Genomic DNA, 21,272 nt, shown 5'->3' on the forward strand with positions numbered 1-21,272 from the left:
GATCACATGATTGAACAGTAAGACTTTGCTTCCGGGGTTGCATATTTCATGCAAAGGCGAAAAGGTAGATGTAAAACTTTTTAATTTGATTTGTTTGTTAATTAAGTTCATTCTCATTCCGTTTTGTGTGTAACCACCAAAGTTATCTTATTCTTCTATCAATTATTTAAATACATGTATAACATGCATGATTGTCATTTTTATTTGAGGTATATTCAATGAAATGTACCTCTATCTAGGCTAGTTTATCAAAACTGTAATTGGAACTTCTGTAGGCCTACTCTGGGTGGTATTATAGAGGGCGGGATTAAACCTAATCTCCAATTTTCCTAATAATTGATATTAAATATATTCCTTGTAATAAATAAGGACGAGACTTAACATTTCAATCTAGCCGTCATTTGATTTTTCAGTTACAAAAGAAGAGGACATAAAACATTGAAATAAAGAAGATGGGGTCGTTGTTCAGGAGTGAGGAGATGACCCTTGCACAGCTGTTCCTCCAATCAGAGGCAGCTTATGCATGTGTCGCGGAGCTGGGAGAACTTGGATTGGTGCAGTTTAGAGATTTGAACCCGGATGTTAATGCTTTTCAGCGGAAATTTGTAAATGAAGTGAGACGATGCGATGAAATGGAAAGAAAACTGCGTGAGTCAAGAGTTAGATTTCCAAGTTCATATGTGCATAAAAGTTGTCACCCACAGCTCACTAAATGTTTATACTTGTTTATTGTTTATACTAAAAATGCACTCTGACAAACACATGCCTAACCCACACAATAATGTGTTAACCAACACAATAATGTGTTAACCCACACAATAATGTGTTTCAGAACACCTTATAATTAAAGCTCTGTCTACACTAAAAAAACAAAAAAATGTGATGTGCCCATATGATGATGTCATCCCACTACCATATTTGAGTATATCACTACCATACATAAGAACATCACACTTTTTTTATCAAATTAGTTTAATAGTGTAGACAGAGCTTAATAGATAAAAAATGTTTTTTGATAGAAACTTTTAATTTTTGTGTGTCAATTGCAGGTTACATTGAAAAAGAGGTGACAAGTAGTAATATCAAGATCCACGATGTGTCTGAGCACGTGAAAGCACCCGCTCCACGCGAACTTGTCGATCTGGAGGTAAATACATCATTTACGTGATATTGATTTCAAGATCTTAAGCCAAATCTACACTATCAAACTTTATCAAATGTGATTATGTGATTTGCCCATATATGGACATGATGATATCATATCACTGTCATATTTGTGATTATCACTAGCATATTTGAACACATTTTTTTGTCAAACTAGTTTGATAGTGTAGACAAAATGAGATTTTTATTGAGATTTGTTTGCCATGAGCTATATTTAATCATTTAAAAAAAAAATTATTTTGTTGCAAAAAACTGAATCACTAAAAGCATATTTATATTTTGTATCATATTTGTATTTTTAAGGCAAAATTGGACAAGCTTGAAAGTGAGCTACGTGAGGTGAATTCGAATCAAGAGGCGCTGAAGCAGAACTATCTTGAACTGGAGGAACAAATGAGCATTCTGCACAACACACAAACATTTTTCCATATTGTAGGTTATTATTGATAATTGTTGGCTGAAGGTCAATGATAATATTTTGCTGTGTCATACTGAAGAGCCTAAAGCTACACTATCAAACTAGTTTGACAAAAAAGTGTGCTGTGCCCAAATATGCTAGTGATGTGCCCAAATATGGTAGTGCTATGACATCATCGTGTCCATATATGTGCACATCACATTTTTTTGTCACATAAAGTTTGATAGTGTAGACAGAGCTTTTAAAGATTATTTGAATTGAATTTTAAACTTATATTGCCCCTCGTTTATTTCAAAGGAAAGTCCCAAAGTAGAACAGATTTGTTTTAGGGATTTAGAAAGACAGTTTTTATAATAAATGTCATACTATAGCTTTGTTAGGTTGATGTATACTAATATCAGAATGACATTTAGGTGTAAGGAAAGATAAATAATAAATTGTCCTACATATTAATATGCTTTTATTATTTATCAAACAATGTAATATTTAATATTGTGTTGGTCTAGGTTGGTTAAATATGACAAACTTACTCCCTCTGCTAGAGTTAAACTTAGTTTAGCCTATGGTGTATTCATAGTTCATAGTCAATTTAAAATTGTATATATTATAGAGTATAGTATATCTACATTAATAAGATGATACAATTAGTATATAATGTTGGCTTTCACAGCAAGACCAGTTTAATTATAATGCCACATAAACTAATATTAATAACCGTACCATATTCTTTATTTTGTCAAATAACATTAATGTTAATTTTACATGGAATAAGCAGCCTCAATATCAGCTACATTTTGTTTACATATTCTGTTTCAGGGTGAACACTATGCGCCTTTTGCCGAGGGTAACCCGTTACCTCAACAACAGTCTGTTGGCATCCAATCCTTGGGGTAAGTCATCAGTCTCATGCTGTATTTCTAGACATTTTTGTGAACTGTAAACCAGTGCTTGATTGTTAAATATTGGATCATATAGAAGTAACTTGTTTTCACAGTGCTTGATTGTATTAAGTGAACCGATGGTGTTATGTCATACATAGTCTATCAGCACTGAGCATAAGGTCAATATAAGGTCAATATAACTCCATAGTATATTATTAAGCCTTGTCTACACTATCAAACTTTATGTGACAAAAAAATGTGATGTGCCCATATATCGACAGGATGATGCCATATCACTACCATATTTGGGCACATCACACTTTTTTGTGAAACTAGTTTGATAGTGTAAACAGCTTTAGAAATGAAAAAGCAATAGAACCACCTCATTCCTAAAGCTCTTTCTACACTGACATCATGTCCATATATGGGCACATCACATTTTTTTGGTCACATAACATTTGATAGTATAGACAGAGCTTTACCTTTTTATTTTTTTTCGTTTCTAGGTGTTTGTCTGGAGTACTTAACCGAGACAGACTGCCGGCGTTTGAGCAAATGTTGTGGAGAGTTTCCCGAGGCAACATCTTTCTTCGTTGCAACGAAATTGAGCGTCCATTACAAGATCCAGTAACTGTAAATAAAAGTTGACTATTAACTATCTGTATATAATTGTTACGCTAAACCATTACTAAATATGTACGTGTGCGACATTTTGATGTGTTGTCAAAAAACATCATCTGGCAAATACGAAACCAATGTTACTAATAGAAGGCGCTTCTCCACAACTAGCAAAGCTACTCCTAGCAACCATTAAGTCATTTCCAGATGAAGATTGTTGACAACAAGTCGAAATGTCATACACGTACGTATTAATGCTTTAGCGTAAAGAATTATATACAGAAAGTGATGTAGCAAAAACGATTGTCTGAAATTTTTATTTGAATGATCGATTATCATTTCTGTTTATAACGATGCAATTTCTTTTTCAGGGTGATGACGTATACAAGTGCGTCTTTGTTTTGTTCTTCCAAGGAGAACAGCTTGGTATTAGAGCACGCAAGATATGCGAAGGCTTCCGAGCTTCGTTGTATCCGTGCCCTGAAGATGCCAACGAAAGGCAGGAATTGACAACAGGCATTCGTACACGAATCCAGGACCTGCAAATGGTAGGTTCTTTTCACAAACAATTAAGAGTTTAGACATAGTTTAAACTCTAGAAAATGAGCCCACCCAAGAGTACTAAAAAAGAAGCCCATCGAGGTTTTATGATAGTATAATGGACTGCTATAGCAAGCTTGTAGAAGTGTAGTGTAAATATTATAAATTGTTTATATCAAAAATAATGTAGTCTATATGAATCTCAACTTTGTCATGTAAAGTTATTTACATGACAAAGTTCTGTTTTACAGAATAGTTAAATTGTTTGATTAGATTTATATCTGATAATAATCTTTTCGTGTTAGACAAAAATGCTTGATAATAAGCAGAGCAATATAAATAAATAAATGAATGATTCAATTCTTATAATATAGGTTTTGAATAAGACATATGACCATCGTCAGCGCCTGCTGGTGGAGACCGCCACCACTCTACAAGTTTGGTTCATCAAAGTTAACAAAATGAAAGCCATATATCACACTCTTAACCTGTTCAACTTGGATGTAACCCAGAAGTGTTTGATTGCCGAATGCTGGTGTCCTGTCGATGATTTGGAGACCATTCAGCGAGCATTGAGACATGGAACGGTCAGTTTGAAATAAATAAAATACAAATAGTGCTCTTTTTGATAATGCATTCCACTACTAGCCAAAATGTGGTATGTGTGGTCATACAGTTGTATAATTTACAACATATCTTGAAGAATTCTAAATATTAGACCAACATATTCCCCAGTATCTAGGTTGAGTCTAGAATAAACTCTGAGGTGTTAGCTAACTACAGTATGTAAACTAAATTGCAGTTAGAATGCTTTCTGTTTACTATAACTGTTCACTTTGTCTTTGCCTTTTCCAATTGTCAAAGTTCATTGTTTATCTCCATTTTTTTTTGTATTTAAATTGAACAAATAAAGTTCAATTAAATTGACTTAGAATAAAAGCACGAGGTATAAATTCTCAATAATATCTTTCTACATTCTTAAGCTTTGTGTACACTATCAAACTTACAAAAAAAGTGAAGTGCCCAAATAGTGATGCGATATTGGTATGATACAATGTCCATATATGGGCATATCACATTTTTTTCACGGTCACAAAGTTTGATAGTGTAGACAGAGCTTAAAATGGATTTATGAATATTCCAATGTATAGGAGAGTAGTGGAGCAAGTGTTCCATCTATTCTGAATCGTGTACAGTCACCACTTCAGCCACCTACATGCAACAAGACAAACAAGTTTACAGCCGTTTTCCAAGACATCATTGATGCCTACGGTGTGGCTAGTTATAGAGAGGTCAACCCAGGTCAGCAAACCCTTTTAAAATCAATACCGAATACCTTTGGGCCAAATATAACTGGTACTGTAGAACTCTCCCAATACCGGACACCTTTGGGCTGGCCAAATATGTCTGGTTTTTAATGGTAAAAATGAATTTGGGACCTTTTGGGAGAGTTTCTGGTTTTCAGAAAGTCTGATTTTGGGATAGTGGACTGTATAGTACAAATCTAACCTAATCTTTTTACTCGGGGTACCCGAGTCTAGTACTTACTCATTTTCTCCTTCTCTTCCTCCATCTGGACACTATTGAGTAAAAAGTGCGATTTTTAAAGTACTACTCCTCCCTTATTCGTTATAGTATTGAGCTGGGATTTGGCATGAACATACTACAGGGACATGTCCTCAAAGCTATAGAGCCGGATTTTTAATTTTTTGTTAATTAATTTGTTTAATTAAGAAGCCACAATGTGTGACACACACCACAGCGTTATGTAGTTATATGGTTATATGCGGATTCTTGGCGTAGTGGTTATCACGTTTGCTTAACACGCAGAAGGTACCTGGTTCGAGCCCGGACGAAACCTTTTTTTTTTTTATTTATGGTGAAAAGTACTGTGTACGCAATATGATAATTATACAGAGTATATCTTATTTTTATTATTTTTTAAAATACTTATTTTGTGTAATCGGTAATTATCACTTTTACACATGTTTATTTTGCTTTGTGCTTATTACCATTTATTTGTAATTTAAATGGATTAAAAAACTTTCTGTAACCCACATTTTTAATGTAAGAGGTTTCGTAGTGTAGTGGTTGTCAAGTCTGCTTAACACGCAGAAGGTCCCGGTTCGAGCCCTGGCGAAACCTATTTTCTTTACTTTCTAACTGTATACGTCTGTATACAGCTTCTTTCGCTGTACCCCGAGTATTGCACATTCGTGCTTGTTAAATCATGGAAAAGAATACTATGTTTTTTGCAATATAATATTTAATTATATGACTTTTTTTCTAGCTCCGTACGCAATTATTACTTTTCCATTTCTTTTTGCTGTGATGTTTGGCGATGCTGGACATGGGCTAATCATGGCGTTGTTTGGTCTTTTCTTGGTGGTCAAGGAACGCAAGCTTATTCAAGCTTATGGTAACGATGAGGTAATATATTCTTTATAAATTGACATATTAAAAATATTTATAAAATAATTGTTGATTAATCTGGTCTGATCTAAAGCTCTGTCTGCACTATCAAACTAGTTTGATAAAAAAAAAGTGTGATGTGCCAAAATATGGTAGTGATATGTTTAAATACGTTAGTGATATGACATCATCATGTACATATATGGGCACATTACATTTTTTTGTCACATAAAGTTTGATAGTGTGGACAGAGCTTAAGTTATGTGTTATCCTCAGCATGCGTATATTGATGATAATGTTTGTATTATTTTTCTAGGTGTTTGGCATCATTCTCGGAGGGCGCTATATCATTTTTCTAATGGGCATGTTTTCCATCTACACTGGCCTTATATACAATGATGTGTTTTCCAAATCACTCAAATTTTTTGATTCCAGTTGGAATGTGTCCGGTATGGATTTTTCAGATGAGGATTTGATAAAAGCTGATGCTTCCTACTTTCTGGATCCATGTAACACTACTAACGGCGTTCCATACCCGTTTGGAATGGACCCTGTGAGTTTAGCTCTATCTACACTATCAAATTTTATGTGACAAAAAAAATGTCCATATGGGCATGATGATGTCATAACCATGTTTGGGCACATTACATTTGTTGTCACGTAAAGTTTGATAGTGTGGACAGGGCTTTAGTCTTTTACTTATACTTGTTTTGTAATCTTTAGCGATAGTTGTCAATGGCCGCAATTATCTCTCCCCAGTGCCACATTTTTATGTTTCAAAGAATTAAATTATTTAGGGATTCATGAGAATGTCAAAGTTCATAACCCTCCTATGTCTTTTTTGTTACTGTGGGCTAGATGCTGTACTCTCATTGTGTTCTTCACAAAAAAAAAACAAAAACACAAAATGAATTTGTAGACAATTTCAATACATTTTTTTCAAAAGAGGGGTATCATCTCTCTCTATGGTGTTCATGGTAGGTGCTATATTTTGTAGCTGCCGTGGGTCTAAAAAGTGCATATTTAGTTATTAATTGTTGATGGATGCTCACACATACTAAATGTACAGGATTATTATTATTAGATTTGGCAAGTATCTGGAAACAAGATAAGTTGGCTGAATTCTTACAAGATGAAAATGTCCATTATAGTGGGTATATCTCAGATGGTGTTTGGCGTAATCTTGAGTGTCTTCAATTATGTGTAAGTACTGCCATGATAAGATAAGATAATAAGATTTATAAAGCGCACATATCCACATAGTGCTCAAGGCGCTTAAATGCGTAATGCCTAATAATAATAATAATGTTCAATTTATATAGCGCAAAATGAAAGGCGCCTCTAAGCGCTGAACAAACAACAGAAAATGAAAGAAGCACAAAAATAAGTAATGATGAAAGTGAAAATTAAAAAGGTGGGATTTGAGGAGTTGAATTTGGCGAGTGATTTGGCAATGATATGATAATGATATGATAATGATACTACTGTATAAATGAAACTATAGGGTTGATATTCTGAATCATAGGCACACCGACCCCCCCCCCCCCCTACAGTACTTATCTCATCAAATTATTTTCTTTTTCAGACATTTTAGGAAGTATTCCAGCCTGTTGTTTGATTTCATCCCACAAATCATTTTCCTGCTGTTCATCTTTGGCTACATGGTTGTCCTAATTGTCATAAAATGGTTCAAATATTCTGCTGAAAATTCAATGGAGGCGCCTAGCCTTATAATTACCATTATCAATATGTTTTTACTGACAAATGATGAAGACCTCATGATGTACTCAAACCAGGTAAAGAGTTTATTATTTATTTTTGCAATTAAGTTAATTGTTTGGTTTATGTTACTATTGTTACTGTTATTGATGTTATTAATATTTAATTGAATATTTATTGAATATTTTGTATTTGTTTTACAGTCAGAAAATTCTGTACACATCTTCCAATAAATATCAGCTTTGGTTTACTTTAGTTTAACTACTATTTGCATAGCACTGGCGGCTCAATGTGTCGACTAAAGAAAATTAACCCATTAAAAAAAAAAAAAAAAACAAACTGATGATTTTTTAACATTTCATTACTGTATATGACCAAGTATAATCCAATAAATTTAATTTAATCCCATAACCGAGTGTAATCCCATATCCGAGTTGAATCCCATAACCGAGTCTAATCCCATAACCGAGTGTAATCCCATAATCGAGTGTAATCCCATAACCAAGTTTAATCCCATAACCGAGTCTAATCCTATAATCAAGTGTAATCCCATAACCAAGTCTAATCCCATAACCGAGTTTAATCTAATAACAGAGTGTAATCCCATAATCGAGTGTAATCCCATAACCGTGTTTAATCCCATAACTGAGTGTAATCCCATAACCAAGTTTAATCCTATAACCGAGTGTAATCCCATAACCAAGTTTAATCCCATAACCGAGTGTAATCCCATAACCGAGTGTAATCCCATAATCGAGTTTAATCCCATAACAGAGTATAATCCCACCCATAATTTGGGGCTAAATTTAGACACAAGCCTTGAAATTCATTGATATGTACAATCTAAGTACAAACTTAAGCCCAATTTTTCCCAAAATACCATACCCAGGCCCCTGGGACTATACTCTGGTCATATACGGTATTATTACTTTTTTTGTTGTACTGTTATTACTAAAACTGTTGTATGTTAAACTGGGTTTTTTCTACACTTCATATGTATATCATATTTAACACAATTCTGCAACATAATTTAGTATGAAGTACAAGTAGCCCTGGTTGTTATTGCCGTATTATGTATCCCATGGATGTTACTTGCAAGACCAGTCTCGCAATTTATTGCCCATCGTGGCCGGATGAGGCAACGCTTATCTACTGTGAGTATCAGCGTAAGTTTTGCCTTTGCGGCTGCTGCTTTTTTCGTTTCCTGCATCTAACCTTTCATCACCAGTAGAAAAAAAAAACAAACAACGCACCAACAAAAGCTCCTGACGAATTTCGTCAGGACGCTTGTGAGAAGCTTGTCAATTTGTAACCAAGATTAAATTTTAAGCTTGGGTTATGAAATTACCTGCTTTTAATAGCAAATAAGCTGTGCTTTAGCTATCAAGAAATTAGAAGAAAAAAATAGAAATTGTGTTTTTTGTGTAGAGCAGTTCACTATGCAATTTCAATCCAATTAAAACACCTTTTACTAGATGCATGTTATTAAAGTACTAATATTAATTAGCATAATGCTACAAGTATTAACAACTTTACTTGTGTTTTTATGATTATCATCGTTTATTGTTATTAATTTTATCCTTTTTTAACGGTTTAAAATTTTGACTAAAAATAGTAAATACATTGGTCCACTGATCATTATATTTTCTGTTTTTATCAAATAAAATGAAATAAATTATTCTTGATCAAAACACTTTTAGCAGACATTTACTAGTGATTTGAAAAAATAACTCAATTTTGGGTGTGAGGTTATGGTTACAATATTTGACAAGTTTCTCAAATTTTAAACATCTCATGTTTGTATTCAACGCACACTCATGTAAGTAAACAAGAAATGGTATAATAAAACAATTTTTATTATACCATTTGTAATATTTTGTTATTGTAATATTAGGCACCATGTAAATATAATATACAATGTTCTTATAATCTATATAAAAAAAAACCAAAACTTATTGATTAAATAAAATCTGGAATGCCTAATATTAAATAATGTAATAATATTTGAGTTTCATTTCTTATTCAATTCTTTTGTTTTTGTTATTAAACATTTGTTTAATGCAACATTTTGGTTCTATGTTTAAATTTTGTTATCCTTTTTTCATTTAATTCAACATTTTTGTTCCATTTTAGTTTTCTTTAAATGTTTTAATTTTGTTATTAAAAAAAAATTAATTTAATGCAACATTTTTCTTCTATTTTAATTTTTTGTTATCTTTTTTTGTAAATTCTTATTTCTTCTTAGATAAGTTTAGTACATAGAACAGGTACAGAAAGAATATTTAATTTTGTTGTTCTTATTCCTTTATATCGCTCGTCAGCACTCACTTTTATCAATTTTACTCATCTCATCACACCATAGTGGGGGGGGGGGGGGCCCCTAGTATATTATAGTAGTAGTTCCTCCACATCTATTACACCCAGAATTCAAAAATTAATTCTCATTTAAGACAATTGTAAGTGTTATACACCACACAGTATACAGCTTATAGACTATTTTGTATGTCAAAACAGGGTGTATTACAATTACAATCTCATATAAACTTTTAATTGTCATACCAGGGAATTAATAATTTCACTCTTCCCTGGTCATACACAACCTATAGAAAGATATACTCTATCATGTCAAAGTTGAAATCATGCAATCATTGTAAAAACATGAGAAAAACATCGCAACATTCATAATGCAGTGCAATTTCTATATCATGCAAATACATTTGATTACAATTGATGTAACACACAATGCATAAACTTTCATACATTGGCAAAAAGCTTATAAAAATAAATCACAACAATAAATCAAGTACCAAAATAAAGTGCCATCAATACTGTATATAACCAAGTATAATCCCATGCCTGAGTAATAGTCCCACCCCCTAATCTAAATATAAAGTAATAAGAGTGGTAAAAATTACTGTTATAATGTCACTACCTAATTGTCCAAAAATTCCATACCCAATTCATAAGATAAGATGATAATATTTTAAAATGCGCATATATCCACAAAGTGCTCAAGGCATATACTACAGTATATATATATATATCAGTCATGTACAGTATTTGTTACATGACCGAGTATAATCCCATGCTTTATTAATAGTCCCACCCCTTAATCTAAATTTAGACACAAGAGTTTGGTCAAATTTACGGTTAGAATCCTACCTCATAATTGTCGCCAAATTTTGTACCCAATGCATACTATACTTTGTCATATACAATAACTGTTTTATATATATAATAATACTGATAATAAATGTGATTTTTAGTGTCGGGGACGTGATGAAGATGCAGAAGTTATAATTAATGATGATGCGTTACAGGCTAATCATGAGGAGTTGGGAGATGTTTTAAATGGATCTTTGAAAGCTGAAGAAAGCGTAAAGTTTTTGTTTCAATATACTATTTGAAGATGTATTGTCCCCCCTGAAAACATGAAAAATAAAAATTAATTAAATCAGACTTGGAATGGATTATTTTGTAGTTTTAATAAAGTTAATCGCTTCCATAGAAAAAAAACGAAAACAAAAATGTTTTCACTTATAAAATGACAAAATAAATGGTTAAGTTCAACCAAAACCCAATGGCTGGCAGCCAAATTTTATTTTGGTTTAAATGATATTTTTTTCAGATAAATACATTTTTTTTTCGATCCAACTTTTGGTCAAAGTGAATAATTATTATGTGACAATAAAATGGCACATTTCAACAAAAAAATTTAAAAAAATATTTTTTCAGGGCAACAATACATCTTTAACTACTTTAATTATTAAGTACCTCCTCTGCTATGTTGTAAATCTGGAGTTGAGCACCTATTCAGCAATACATAGCCTACTGAGGAGTTCATTGAGATTTTTTCCACTTGTGTAATGGCTTTGGCTTGCCTGATTCCTAAATCTAAGATAGTAGAGATTTTAATCCATGGATCACGATAGTACCGTCTTGTAGAAGTAGAATAGAAAAACAAAGTTTAAAGTTTGTTTTCCACATTTATTATTTTCAGTTTGAATTTGGAGAAGCTTTGATCTATCAAGGAATTCACACCATTGAGTACTGTCTAGGCTGCATCTCTCACACTGCATCCTATCTACGTCTATGGGCTCTCAGCCTTGCTCATGCTGGTAAGTGTTTGAAGGGTTCTAATACCCAGTGCATTCTGTCTGGGCTGCATCTCCCACACTGCATCCTATCTACGTCTATGGGCTCTCAGCCTTGCTCATGCTGGTAAATTCAGTATCCAGTAAAGTAGAATACTGTCTAGGCATCTCCCACACTGCATCCTATCTACGTCTATGGGCTCTCAGCCTTGCTCATGTTGGTAAGTTCAGTATCCAGTAAAGTAGAATACTGTCAAGGCTGCATCTCCCACACTGCATCCTACCTACGTCTATGGGCTCTCAGCCTAGCTCATGCTGGTAAGTTCAGTATCCAGTAAACTAGAATACTGTCTAGGCTGCATCTCTCACACTGCATCCTACCTACGTCTATGGGCTCTCAGCCTAGCTCATGCTGGTAAGTTTTTAAGGTTATCCCAGAGTCTTGCAGTACAGAGCACATCATGGCTCTCAACCAGTGATGTACACAAGAAATAAAGTGGTCCTGTATTCAAAAGAAAAGGGAACAATCTGTACTTAAGCCATTTGGTTGTCAAAGGCCTCTTGAAAAAGTGGTCAGGTTGAAACCTTACTAACCGTATTGGTGGCTACAGCCCTATCAACACATCGAATAAAGAAAACTATAAAAAATAACCTACTAACACTGTTTTTTTATTTGTATTTTAGAGCTTTCTGAGGTGCTGTGGACCATGGTAATGCAACAGGGTCTGGGGCAGAACACGTTGTTTGGCAGTGTTATGATATTTGGTGTGTTTGCATTCTGGGCTATTATGACTGTAGCTATTTTACTGATGATGGAGGCACTATCTGCCTTCCTGCATACTTTACGTTTGCATTGGTAAGTTTTGCTTGCCTTTGATCTGAGGAGGCCAATTCTGAGAATTAGGCAGACCACCACAAACCATAGCCGTAACATAGGTTCAAGGCACAGGATTCTCAGGATTTAAGTTCCCCTTTGCAATTTAAAGGGCTATCCCTGTTACCATCGAAATAAATCGAATCAAACTCCTCAACCATACCATAATTGTGATGGTAGACTTAAAAGAACTCTGCACATTCTGAAAGAGTGGGTGATTACCCAGGGATGTAGCTACCAATAAGGTTTCAACCTGACCACTTTTTCAGAGGCCTTTGACAACCCAGATTGTTCCCTTTATTTCTGGTTGCTACATCACTGTTAACCCCTATCACAGCTCTGTCGAAATGGCTGAGTTGCGACCTCGAATAACAGCCAATGATGTGATGATTAAAATTATTTTGGATGCGTCCGCTTGATATGATACAAAGTAATTTAAGAATAATTTCATGTTTAAATAATTTTTCTTTCTCTTTTTTTATAGGGTTGAATTCCAGAGTAAGTTTTACAAGGGTGAGGGCCATCCATTTAAGCCATTTTCATTCCAAGATCTAGCAGCTGAGCAACAGGAGTAGAAGGTCAAGTTTACTAGTCAAGTCTTTCAACAAAATATTGACAATTGGCAGTTGTCTTACAATATTAAAAAATATTTTAATGTATCATTAGTATATTAATATAAGTATATAATAATTAGCAGTTCTTATATTATAACATTTCAATTAGTCTATTAAATGAATATATTGTGTTATAAATGTTATACATAATAATAGATTATCATTTGTATCTATGTCATAGAGATATTGTAATGAACTTAATATCTCTATGCTTATATGTGGTTACATGAACATTGATGTGCTAACAATGCTGTGTACACTTTTACATGTTGATGTTAATTACTCTGCAATTATGATCTTAATGATTAGTGAGCACTCATTAGCATAGATATTGGCTGTTGTGTCAACATGGGTGTTTTTTAGGGGGGGGGGGGGGGGGGGCAGAAATAGTACTTAAATTAGTTAAGTCCATGAGGTATATTTCTGTGCCATATTTGTTTTAATTCTTCTTGGATAAGGACTATAAACTATAGGTCCAGTGTACACATCTGGCTTATGTGCACTTTAAAGAACCTAGTACATCTTTCGAGACGTGTAGGGGGTCACCCCGGTGTACTAGTACACACACAGACACTTATCATAGCTCATTAAGAGAACCCCTTGATTGTCCGTATACGCTGTTTAGGCTCACCCTCTATAAATAAGGTGAAATGAAAATAAAATATCAAATGCAAGATTATTTAAATTTGAAATATTTAAAAATTTAAAAACCAAAAATACATCCGTTTGATGTAGTCATAAATAACCCATAATCTATTTCATATTGTTTAAATACAACAGCTACTATAATTAAAACAATTCATTTTTGTTTCATTCTTGTGTTTGCAGAAATACCAGGAAAAATTAACAATTTAAATTATAGTGACAAATTGTAGTCACAAAAGTTTATTTTACAGTACTTAGTTTATGAAGAGAATGAAATGTAGCCTTTGCTCAGTGCCAATCTATATTTTCATAGTTTATTTGACAATATTGAATAAAAAATTAAAATTTTCTTTGCATGCATGCAAAAATAAGTGTCTGATTTTATTGATGTATTGTTGGATCCAGCTTGCTGAAAGGTGAAAGTTTATGAAAGGAATACATTTTATTCAGGCAATTATACAGTTAAGCTCTGTTTACACTGTCGAACTAGTTTGACAAAAAAGTGTGATGTACCCAAATATGGTAGTGAAATTCCAAATATGGTAGTGATATGACATCATCATGTCCATATATGGACACATTACATTTTTTATCATATACAGTAAAGTTTGATAGTGTAGACAGAGCTTTAGACCAGCCAGGTACTGAGCAATAACATTTTCTTATTGTAAGCTATAAAGGTATTATCATTCTTGAGCTCAACTGGAAACTGAGGAAAATTGAATTATTATTTTAAGCTATAAAAGGTATTTTTTATTGTCCTCAAGCTTAACTGGAAATTATGGTCACGAGTACTCAGTTATGAGTAGAACGACAACAGAAGAAGTAACTGGAAATTAAATTTGGATAGGCCCTCTATAGACCTATACGGCAAACAGCACCTACTCAAATCAGCATACTGGGAGACGATCTACTCTTTTTGAATAGTGTACCAAGTTCTTTAACATGCACTTATGTTTTGCGAAGTATAGTAGAATACCTGTTCCTATATCTGGTATCTAGAGCTCTGTCTCCACTATCCACTTTATGTGATGTGCCCATACATGGACATGATGATGTCATATCACTACCATATTTGCGAATAGCACCACCATATTTGTCAAACTAGTTTGATAGTGTAGACAGAGCTATAGCACTCGATTCCAGAAAGGAAGTTTTGGGTGTCATGAATGTACTGGAGTCATACATACTTTGTGCGACTGAACTCTTCAAAATCAGTACAGTATAGTAATCGACACAAACAACAATATATGACACAATATAAAAATAACACAAACTGTTTATTCTACATCAGTAATACTGTAGCTTAATAAGTGTACAAAATATTTGTCTAATTTTTAAAAACTAAACTTAATTATTTAACTTGTTATTTCTTCTTTAACAGACTTGATCTCGCTCTTATCTCGACTCTTATTCCTCTCGGAACTTTTCTTCTTTTTCTTTGATTTTCGTTTACTGCTTCCGTACGGATTAACGCAACCTTTGCACTTGCACCAATGAGCGCACGGCTCCTGAGCATGATAGCATTTACATCGACTTGTGTATTTGCCTTTCTTGTAGGAGCAGCTTTCGGGATTGTCCTGGTTTTGGCCACATTTACAAATGTACTTCTTGACCGGTGGAAGCACTTTGATGGACGGCATAGATGAAGACGACACCTCATCACTTGAGTCAGTTGAATCAGAATCATCTACACTCATTGCCTCCTGCCGTTTCCACATCTCTTCAAATTTTTGCTGTTATTTAGGAGAAACAAAAATTTCTATTATCAATGTCATTTTATTGAGGGTTAAAATACAACTGCACTGATTACTACTAGCTGCAAAATTATGGAAGTATACGCTAATAGCCTCCTGCTGTTTCCACATCTCTTCAAATTTTTGCTGTTAGGAGAAAACAAAACGCGGACAATTTAATATTCTATTATCAATGTGAATTTAAAAGATTTTATCATATCACATTTTAATTTGTTATTTATTTATACTGGGTAAACTCTTCAGTCAAAGCCCAGTTATGATCAGTGGCTGTGTGTGTTTTTATTGAGGGTATAGGTCCAAACACAACTGTGCTGATTGGCTGCAACGTAATGGAAGTATGTTTCCAGACGTGTTTGATCCAAAACATAACCGGGGTAATAAGGTGAAGTGATTAGAGGCTTTGTGCATCAAAGAGCTATATAAGATCGACGTATTATTATTATTAAATAGCATGTAGATGGAAATCACTCATTACACCTCAGTTTCCACAATAGACTCACACAGATTAGCCCTAAATAGGTAAATTCTAATTGGATAACTTGTATATAAACTCATTTATCCACAAACTTTCTCAACTCTACAAAAATATAATTAATGTTAGCTTACGTCTCTCTGTTCTTCATCCGTTTCAGTCTCCTCATCATCATATTCTTTTAATTTACTAATAGTGTGAGGCTTTTTACTTGTCTTGCCCTCAGAAGGTGGCTGTTCTGACTTACTGCTTGCTGCTTCAGGCTGGGCTGACTTCTGTCCGTAATCATGATCGTCCATGACAAATTTCTGCTTAGCCTGAATTTGAAAACAAACGGTGTACATATTTATATTATTTAGAAATTTTACATCGAACAATTGTTTGACAAAAAAAGTGTGATGTGCCCAAATATGGTAGTGATATGCCCAAATATGGTAGTGATATGACATCATCATGTCCATGTATGGGCACATTTTCACATAAAGTTTGATAGTGTAGACTTTATACTATGTGGCAATCACATACTGCTTTGGTACTGATATTTTATAATTTCACTTACTCTATCGTATTTAGCGATGACAGGCAGGTTACCCTGACTATGCATTACAGGCATTAATGCATGGAAGATACATGCAATCTCACCAGACGCTAGCAAGACTGGCCTATCACAGCTCCCATCATCCCCCTCGCATTTCCCATAAAGCACTTGGTGACGGTCTTCCAGAATATCTAATTATACTTGTTAAAGAAAGATTTCTAGAGAAAGTTGCTTTATTCAAATTGTTTAGACATTACAATAATATTTCTAACTTACTGACACACTTTAATTTATAAAACGTAATTAAGTCTATAAAAGGTAAAGATGAGAACATGAGAGATTTCTACATGTATTGGAAGAGTCCAAATCTAGACCAGTGGTTTAATCTTAATTAGAGACAACTTTTATGTTTACTTTTTCGTCTTGATTGTTTAGACATTATTTCAGCATTGTTAAGCTCTGTCTACACTATCAAACTGGTTTCACATTTTGTATTACTAGTAGAATATGCAAGGTAAGTTAATCAAGATAATGGGGTTTTAACTATAAAGCTCTGTCTACACTATCAAACTAGTTGACAAAAAAAGTGTGATATGCTCAAATATGGTAGTGATATGCCCAAATATGGTAGTGATATGACATCATCACATCCATTTATTATGGTCACATTATGGTTTTTTTGTCACATAAAGTTTGATAGTTTAGACAAGGCATTACTGTGGTTTCTATTTATAGACAAAAGGATACGTTGTTGACAATACGCGATAGCTGGTAAGCGGTTGTTACAACAGTTCTTTCCGTCAGCTTCGTATTTACATACCATCAGCGGTTGTTCGGGTTTAACGCCTTCTCGCATCGCTGTCACCTGTATTCGTCTCTTTTTAGATTTGTCCGCAAGCAAGGCTTCGCATCCTCTGCGCTTGCGGTACCGCTTCATAGCTTGAAGTTTCTTTAACTTTTTCTTCTCCCTAGGATCAGTGACCTTACCAATATTCAAACCTAAAAGGTCAAGGAACCAGAACACTACATTACTATATAACTAGAATTTAATTCGTCACTTTGACAAATTATAGGTGATCATTTTTATCATTTTACCAAAATAAACTTTTTTTAAACATGTACGTACGTTAACATACGATCGGAAAATGTTGATGTATGCCATCCTATTATATGCTTATAGTGCTGAGTTGTGCATATTATATGCCATACCATACAGTGTAGCATAGGTGAAATTACGGGACACGCATCATTTTCTAATTTTTTGGTATGTTGGAATTATCAAAATAAACTCAAAGTTGACAATTTCGAAAGATAATGAATTGAGCAAATAAATATAAGAATTGGAAGAGAATTTGGCACGTAGAAGCGCAATGCGCGCTCTTTGAAATGTTTATAACTTTGACTTATAATAAAATAATTCTCTTTTCTGTATTACAAATACCATAATACAATACATAGCATATCACAAACACAATACAATTGCAGTTTAAATATTTAAAAATTAAGAATTTACCAATCGTCTGCTCCTCAATGCTGCGTTCAGCTAAGTACTTGCGGCGTTTTTCTCGCATTACGTGCTGGAGTCGTTTGAACTGGTTTATATAAAGTGACTGCAGTCGAATTAGTTTCTCCTTTGTTGTCAAGGCAACCTCTTCGGCTGTGTACACTCCTGCATGCCTGCAACAAATATCAAACCATTCATAACATTATCAAGCTCAAACATTGTTGTCATTTACAAGTGTAAAAATGATGTTTAGTAAACAATAACAAATTTACCTGAATGTGTGATACTGAAAATTCCATTTATTGTCATTTGCATATAAAATATACATAGAAATTATGCACATATGTTGTGTCAGACACTATACGGCGCCCGGAGCCATTATTACAGAAGGTTCTGTCATTTACGGCAATGGTCAGAATGGACACATTCTGTGTTGGTAAGGTGGCTTATTTAATTTATCTGGCAGATGATGGGTCATTACTTTTAAGGGTCAAGGGTCATCATGTATGACTGGTAGTAAATAAATAGTAATAATATCTATTTGAAACATTGGTTTGGAATTGTAATGACTAAAGCTCTGTCTACACTATCAAACTAGTTTGACAAAAAAAGTATATGATGTGCCCAAATATGATAGTGATATACTTAAATATGGTAGTGATATGACATCATCATGTCCATGGGCACATTGGACACATTTTTTTGTGACCTAAAGTTTGATAGTGTAATCAGAGCTTAATGATGACTTACTTGAGCAAATCCTCTTGCTCACTGTCCACACTTTCAGCATCACTTTCATTGTCTCCTCTCCATGATTGGTCCACAAGAAGTGGTTCCACATCACTGCTGCTGTCACTACCATATTCTACCAAAAGATGCAAATTGTTAAATATTGTTTTCTTTAAATTCAGCATTGTTTGGTGCCATCTGTTGATTTATTATCTACTTTGTGGGTGATCTTCTCTTTTTGTTTTATTTCATACGCATCCAACAGCAAGTAACTCGCCAATTACATGATGGATAGACTATTTTATAATTTATCGTGCTTAAAACTAAGTCTCATTTGAGGCTTAGCGAATGGAGTTGAAAGAGTTGTGAGTTACAACCCTGGTACTAGGTCAGAATTAAACCCTGGATCTTGGGATTGGAAGGCAAGCATGTTAACCACCAAGCTGCAGCTTCATTCCAAATCTAGAACATTGTTTGACTTGAATTTAATTTAAATAAACGTAAAAAGATTGGAATAAAGTGAATTGAATTCAATACCTAATACTTTAGCAGCTTCTGATGGCAGACTGTCAGGAAGCTGTTTAGAGGAGCTGGCTCTGTACGGATCAAGATCGGCAAGGATTGTCTCTGTGCGATTACTCGGACGTCTCTTTAAAATATTTTTATGCCGAAGCATGGCGGTTTTCCTTGAATGTTCAACACAAAATCTGGAAGGAGGAAAACATAGCATTTGCATTGAAAATGATTACAAATTTATTGTTTAAATATTAGTAAATTATTTACTTAGAAAAGCTTATTACACCTAACTTAGTCAAGTTACTAGAGTTTTGAAACTTTTAAATTGACTTCAAAAAGTATGAACAGTTCATCCAACAGAAAGATGAGAGAAAGCCAATGTTAAGATCATCTACACTATCAAACTAGTTTGACAAAAAAGTGTGATGTGCCTAAATATGGTAGTGATAATATGCCCAAATATGGTAGTGATATGACATCATCAAGTCCATATATGAGCACATCACATTTGTTTGTCACATAAAGTTTGATAGTGTAGATAGAGCTTTAGTGCTAAGTAGGTATGTATGTGGTACTTGTAATAAGGTGTTGACACACAAACAATTCATACCCATCTTTTTTGTCTGATTTAGGTGCAGGATGAGGACAGCGTTTCCCATTCTTTGTAGATATATAATTGCATTGTTTAAACGGTGCATTCTTATCTTCAAGAATGTGTCGAATACAGTACTCGTAGCCGTCAAGTCGATTCTGCATACATATACGATGCGAGTAGCTGCAAAACAAACTTTCAGAACGCAATGTTCGTCGACTGCTAGCATTGGATCGCCCTTTCATTTTAATCTGAAAAAATGTAAACATATTTCTTGAAATAAAATACAATAGTATTACAGTAGTTGATAAAGAGAGTAGCGTTAATTATTCATATTCATTGGTCATAATGAGTTATCATGCGTATGCCCATGAAACATGATCAATGGCTTAACATCCTATCTGAAGGATCATGGTGATGCAATGAAATTAGAACAGCTGCCGAGTGATAGAGGCAACAAATTACATTTGTTTGTTCATACAATTAAATTACACAAAATAGGTATATGGTAGTAATTAAACTTTAGGTCTACTCATAACCTATAATAATAGTAGTCACGCCTAGACCTCTCTCTAGCTGACTGTATTCTAGGTCACACCAAAGCTAGGCTCGACTACACAATAAAAAGCTTTTTTTCACACGTACTGCTGGCGGTCACACACAGGTTCAACCACGAGACTCCAACACACAAATACAGCAGTCCTTTCAGATCAAAGACCACATAAATTTAACCTTAGATTTTTAGTATATAATTTAGTATGTATATAAAACTAGGATTTGATCATGTTTAAATTCGTCATTAATGTTTCATGGCTTGCAGTTTACATTATTAATGAAAGAAAATATAGCAGCCCGCCCGCACATTTCATGAACGAAAGAAGTAAAAACGTGCCCTCTGCCAGCAACGAATCACTCGACGAAAGAAACCAGTCGAGGAAGGAACTTAACAGTTCTCTAGAAAAATACAGAGTTTTCGGACATTAATCTTCAGATTTTGTTGATATTTATGTTGCTAACTCGGCCTCAACAAATTGATACAATGTTTACCTACAAAATTGATTTGCAAATACTTACGGATTTTTATCGAGAACGGAGAAATTTATTGCTCTACTTGGCGGATTTTGTTACAAGATTTCAGGATGGTTAGGCGCCGACCTTTCTGGTTCAGGAACAACAAAGATAGCT

General features: G+C 34.0%; 2 protein-coding genes across 3 annotated transcripts; one reads left to right on the forward strand and one right to left on the reverse strand.

Annotated features, from left to right (window-relative positions):
- The first annotated feature begins 13 nt into the window (after positions 1–13).
- LOC140041045 (V-type proton ATPase 116 kDa subunit a 1-like) lies at positions 14–13,710 on the forward strand. Of its 2 annotated transcripts, none has more exons than XM_072087414.1 (18): positions 14–64; positions 414–648; positions 1,050–1,147; positions 1,468–1,596; positions 2,399–2,472; positions 2,970–3,096; positions 3,453–3,629; positions 3,996–4,208; positions 4,773–4,923; positions 5,912–6,051; positions 6,350–6,586; positions 7,118–7,236; positions 7,619–7,829; positions 8,787–8,918; positions 11,019–11,129; positions 11,753–11,870; positions 12,531–12,702; positions 13,205–13,710. In XM_072087414.1, exons 2-18 carry the CDS (start codon positions 453–455, stop codon positions 13,293–13,295), a joined length of 2,496 nt encoding a protein of 831 aa, XP_071943515.1. In that variant the 5' UTR covers positions 14–64; positions 414–452; the 3' UTR covers positions 13,296–13,710. The 2 variants fall into 2 exon arrangements, with proteins under 2 accessions (XP_071943515.1, XP_071943516.1); XM_072087415.1 differs by having other exon boundaries at positions 8,787–8,906.
- Positions 13,711–15,265: 1,555 nt separating this feature from the next.
- On the reverse strand, positions 15,266–21,272 carry LOC140041047 (KAT8 regulatory NSL complex subunit 2-like). The gene is made up of 9 exons (XM_072087417.1): positions 21,162–21,272; positions 20,106–20,338; positions 19,517–19,686; positions 19,001–19,115; positions 18,260–18,423; positions 17,494–17,745; positions 16,768–16,937; positions 16,343–16,525; positions 15,266–15,715 (listed from the first exon to the last, which is right to left on the reverse strand). The coding sequence occupies exons 2-9, from the start codon at positions 20,330–20,332 to the stop codon at positions 15,338–15,340; spliced, it is 1,659 nt and encodes a 552-aa protein (XP_071943518.1). The 5' UTR covers positions 20,333–20,338; positions 21,162–21,272; the 3' UTR covers positions 15,266–15,337.

This window comes from Antedon mediterranea, chromosome 2, assembly GCF_964355755.1.
Source record: "Antedon mediterranea chromosome 2, ecAntMedi1.1, whole genome shotgun sequence".
NCBI lineage: Eukaryota > Metazoa > Echinodermata > Crinoidea > Comatulida > Antedonidae > Antedon > Antedon mediterranea.

Coding starts and splice junctions, on each gene's coding strand:
- LOC140041045 (XM_072087414.1), top strand. CDS start 453: ATGGGGTCGTTGTTCAGGAGTGAGGAGATGACCCTTGCACAGCTGTTC. Junction 4,209..4,772: donor GAGCATTGAGACATGGAACG/GTCAGTTTGAAA, acceptor TCCAATGTATAG/GAGAGTAGTGGAGCAAGTGT. Junction 11,871..12,530: donor TCTCAGCCTTGCTCATGCTG/GTAAGTGTTTGA, acceptor TTTGTATTTTAG/AGCTTTCTGAGGTGCTGTGG.
- LOC140041047 (XM_072087417.1), bottom strand. CDS start 20,332: ATGAAAGGGCGATCCAATGCTAGCAGTCGACGAACATTGCGTTCTGAA. Junction 19,116..19,516: donor AGAAGCTGCTAAAGTATTAG/GTATTGAATTCA, acceptor ATCTTTTGGTAG/AATATGGTAGTGACAGCAGC. Junction 18,424..19,000: donor GAGCAAGAGGATTTGCTCAA/GTAAGTCATCAT, acceptor TATTTGTTGCAG/GCATGCAGGAGTGTACACAG.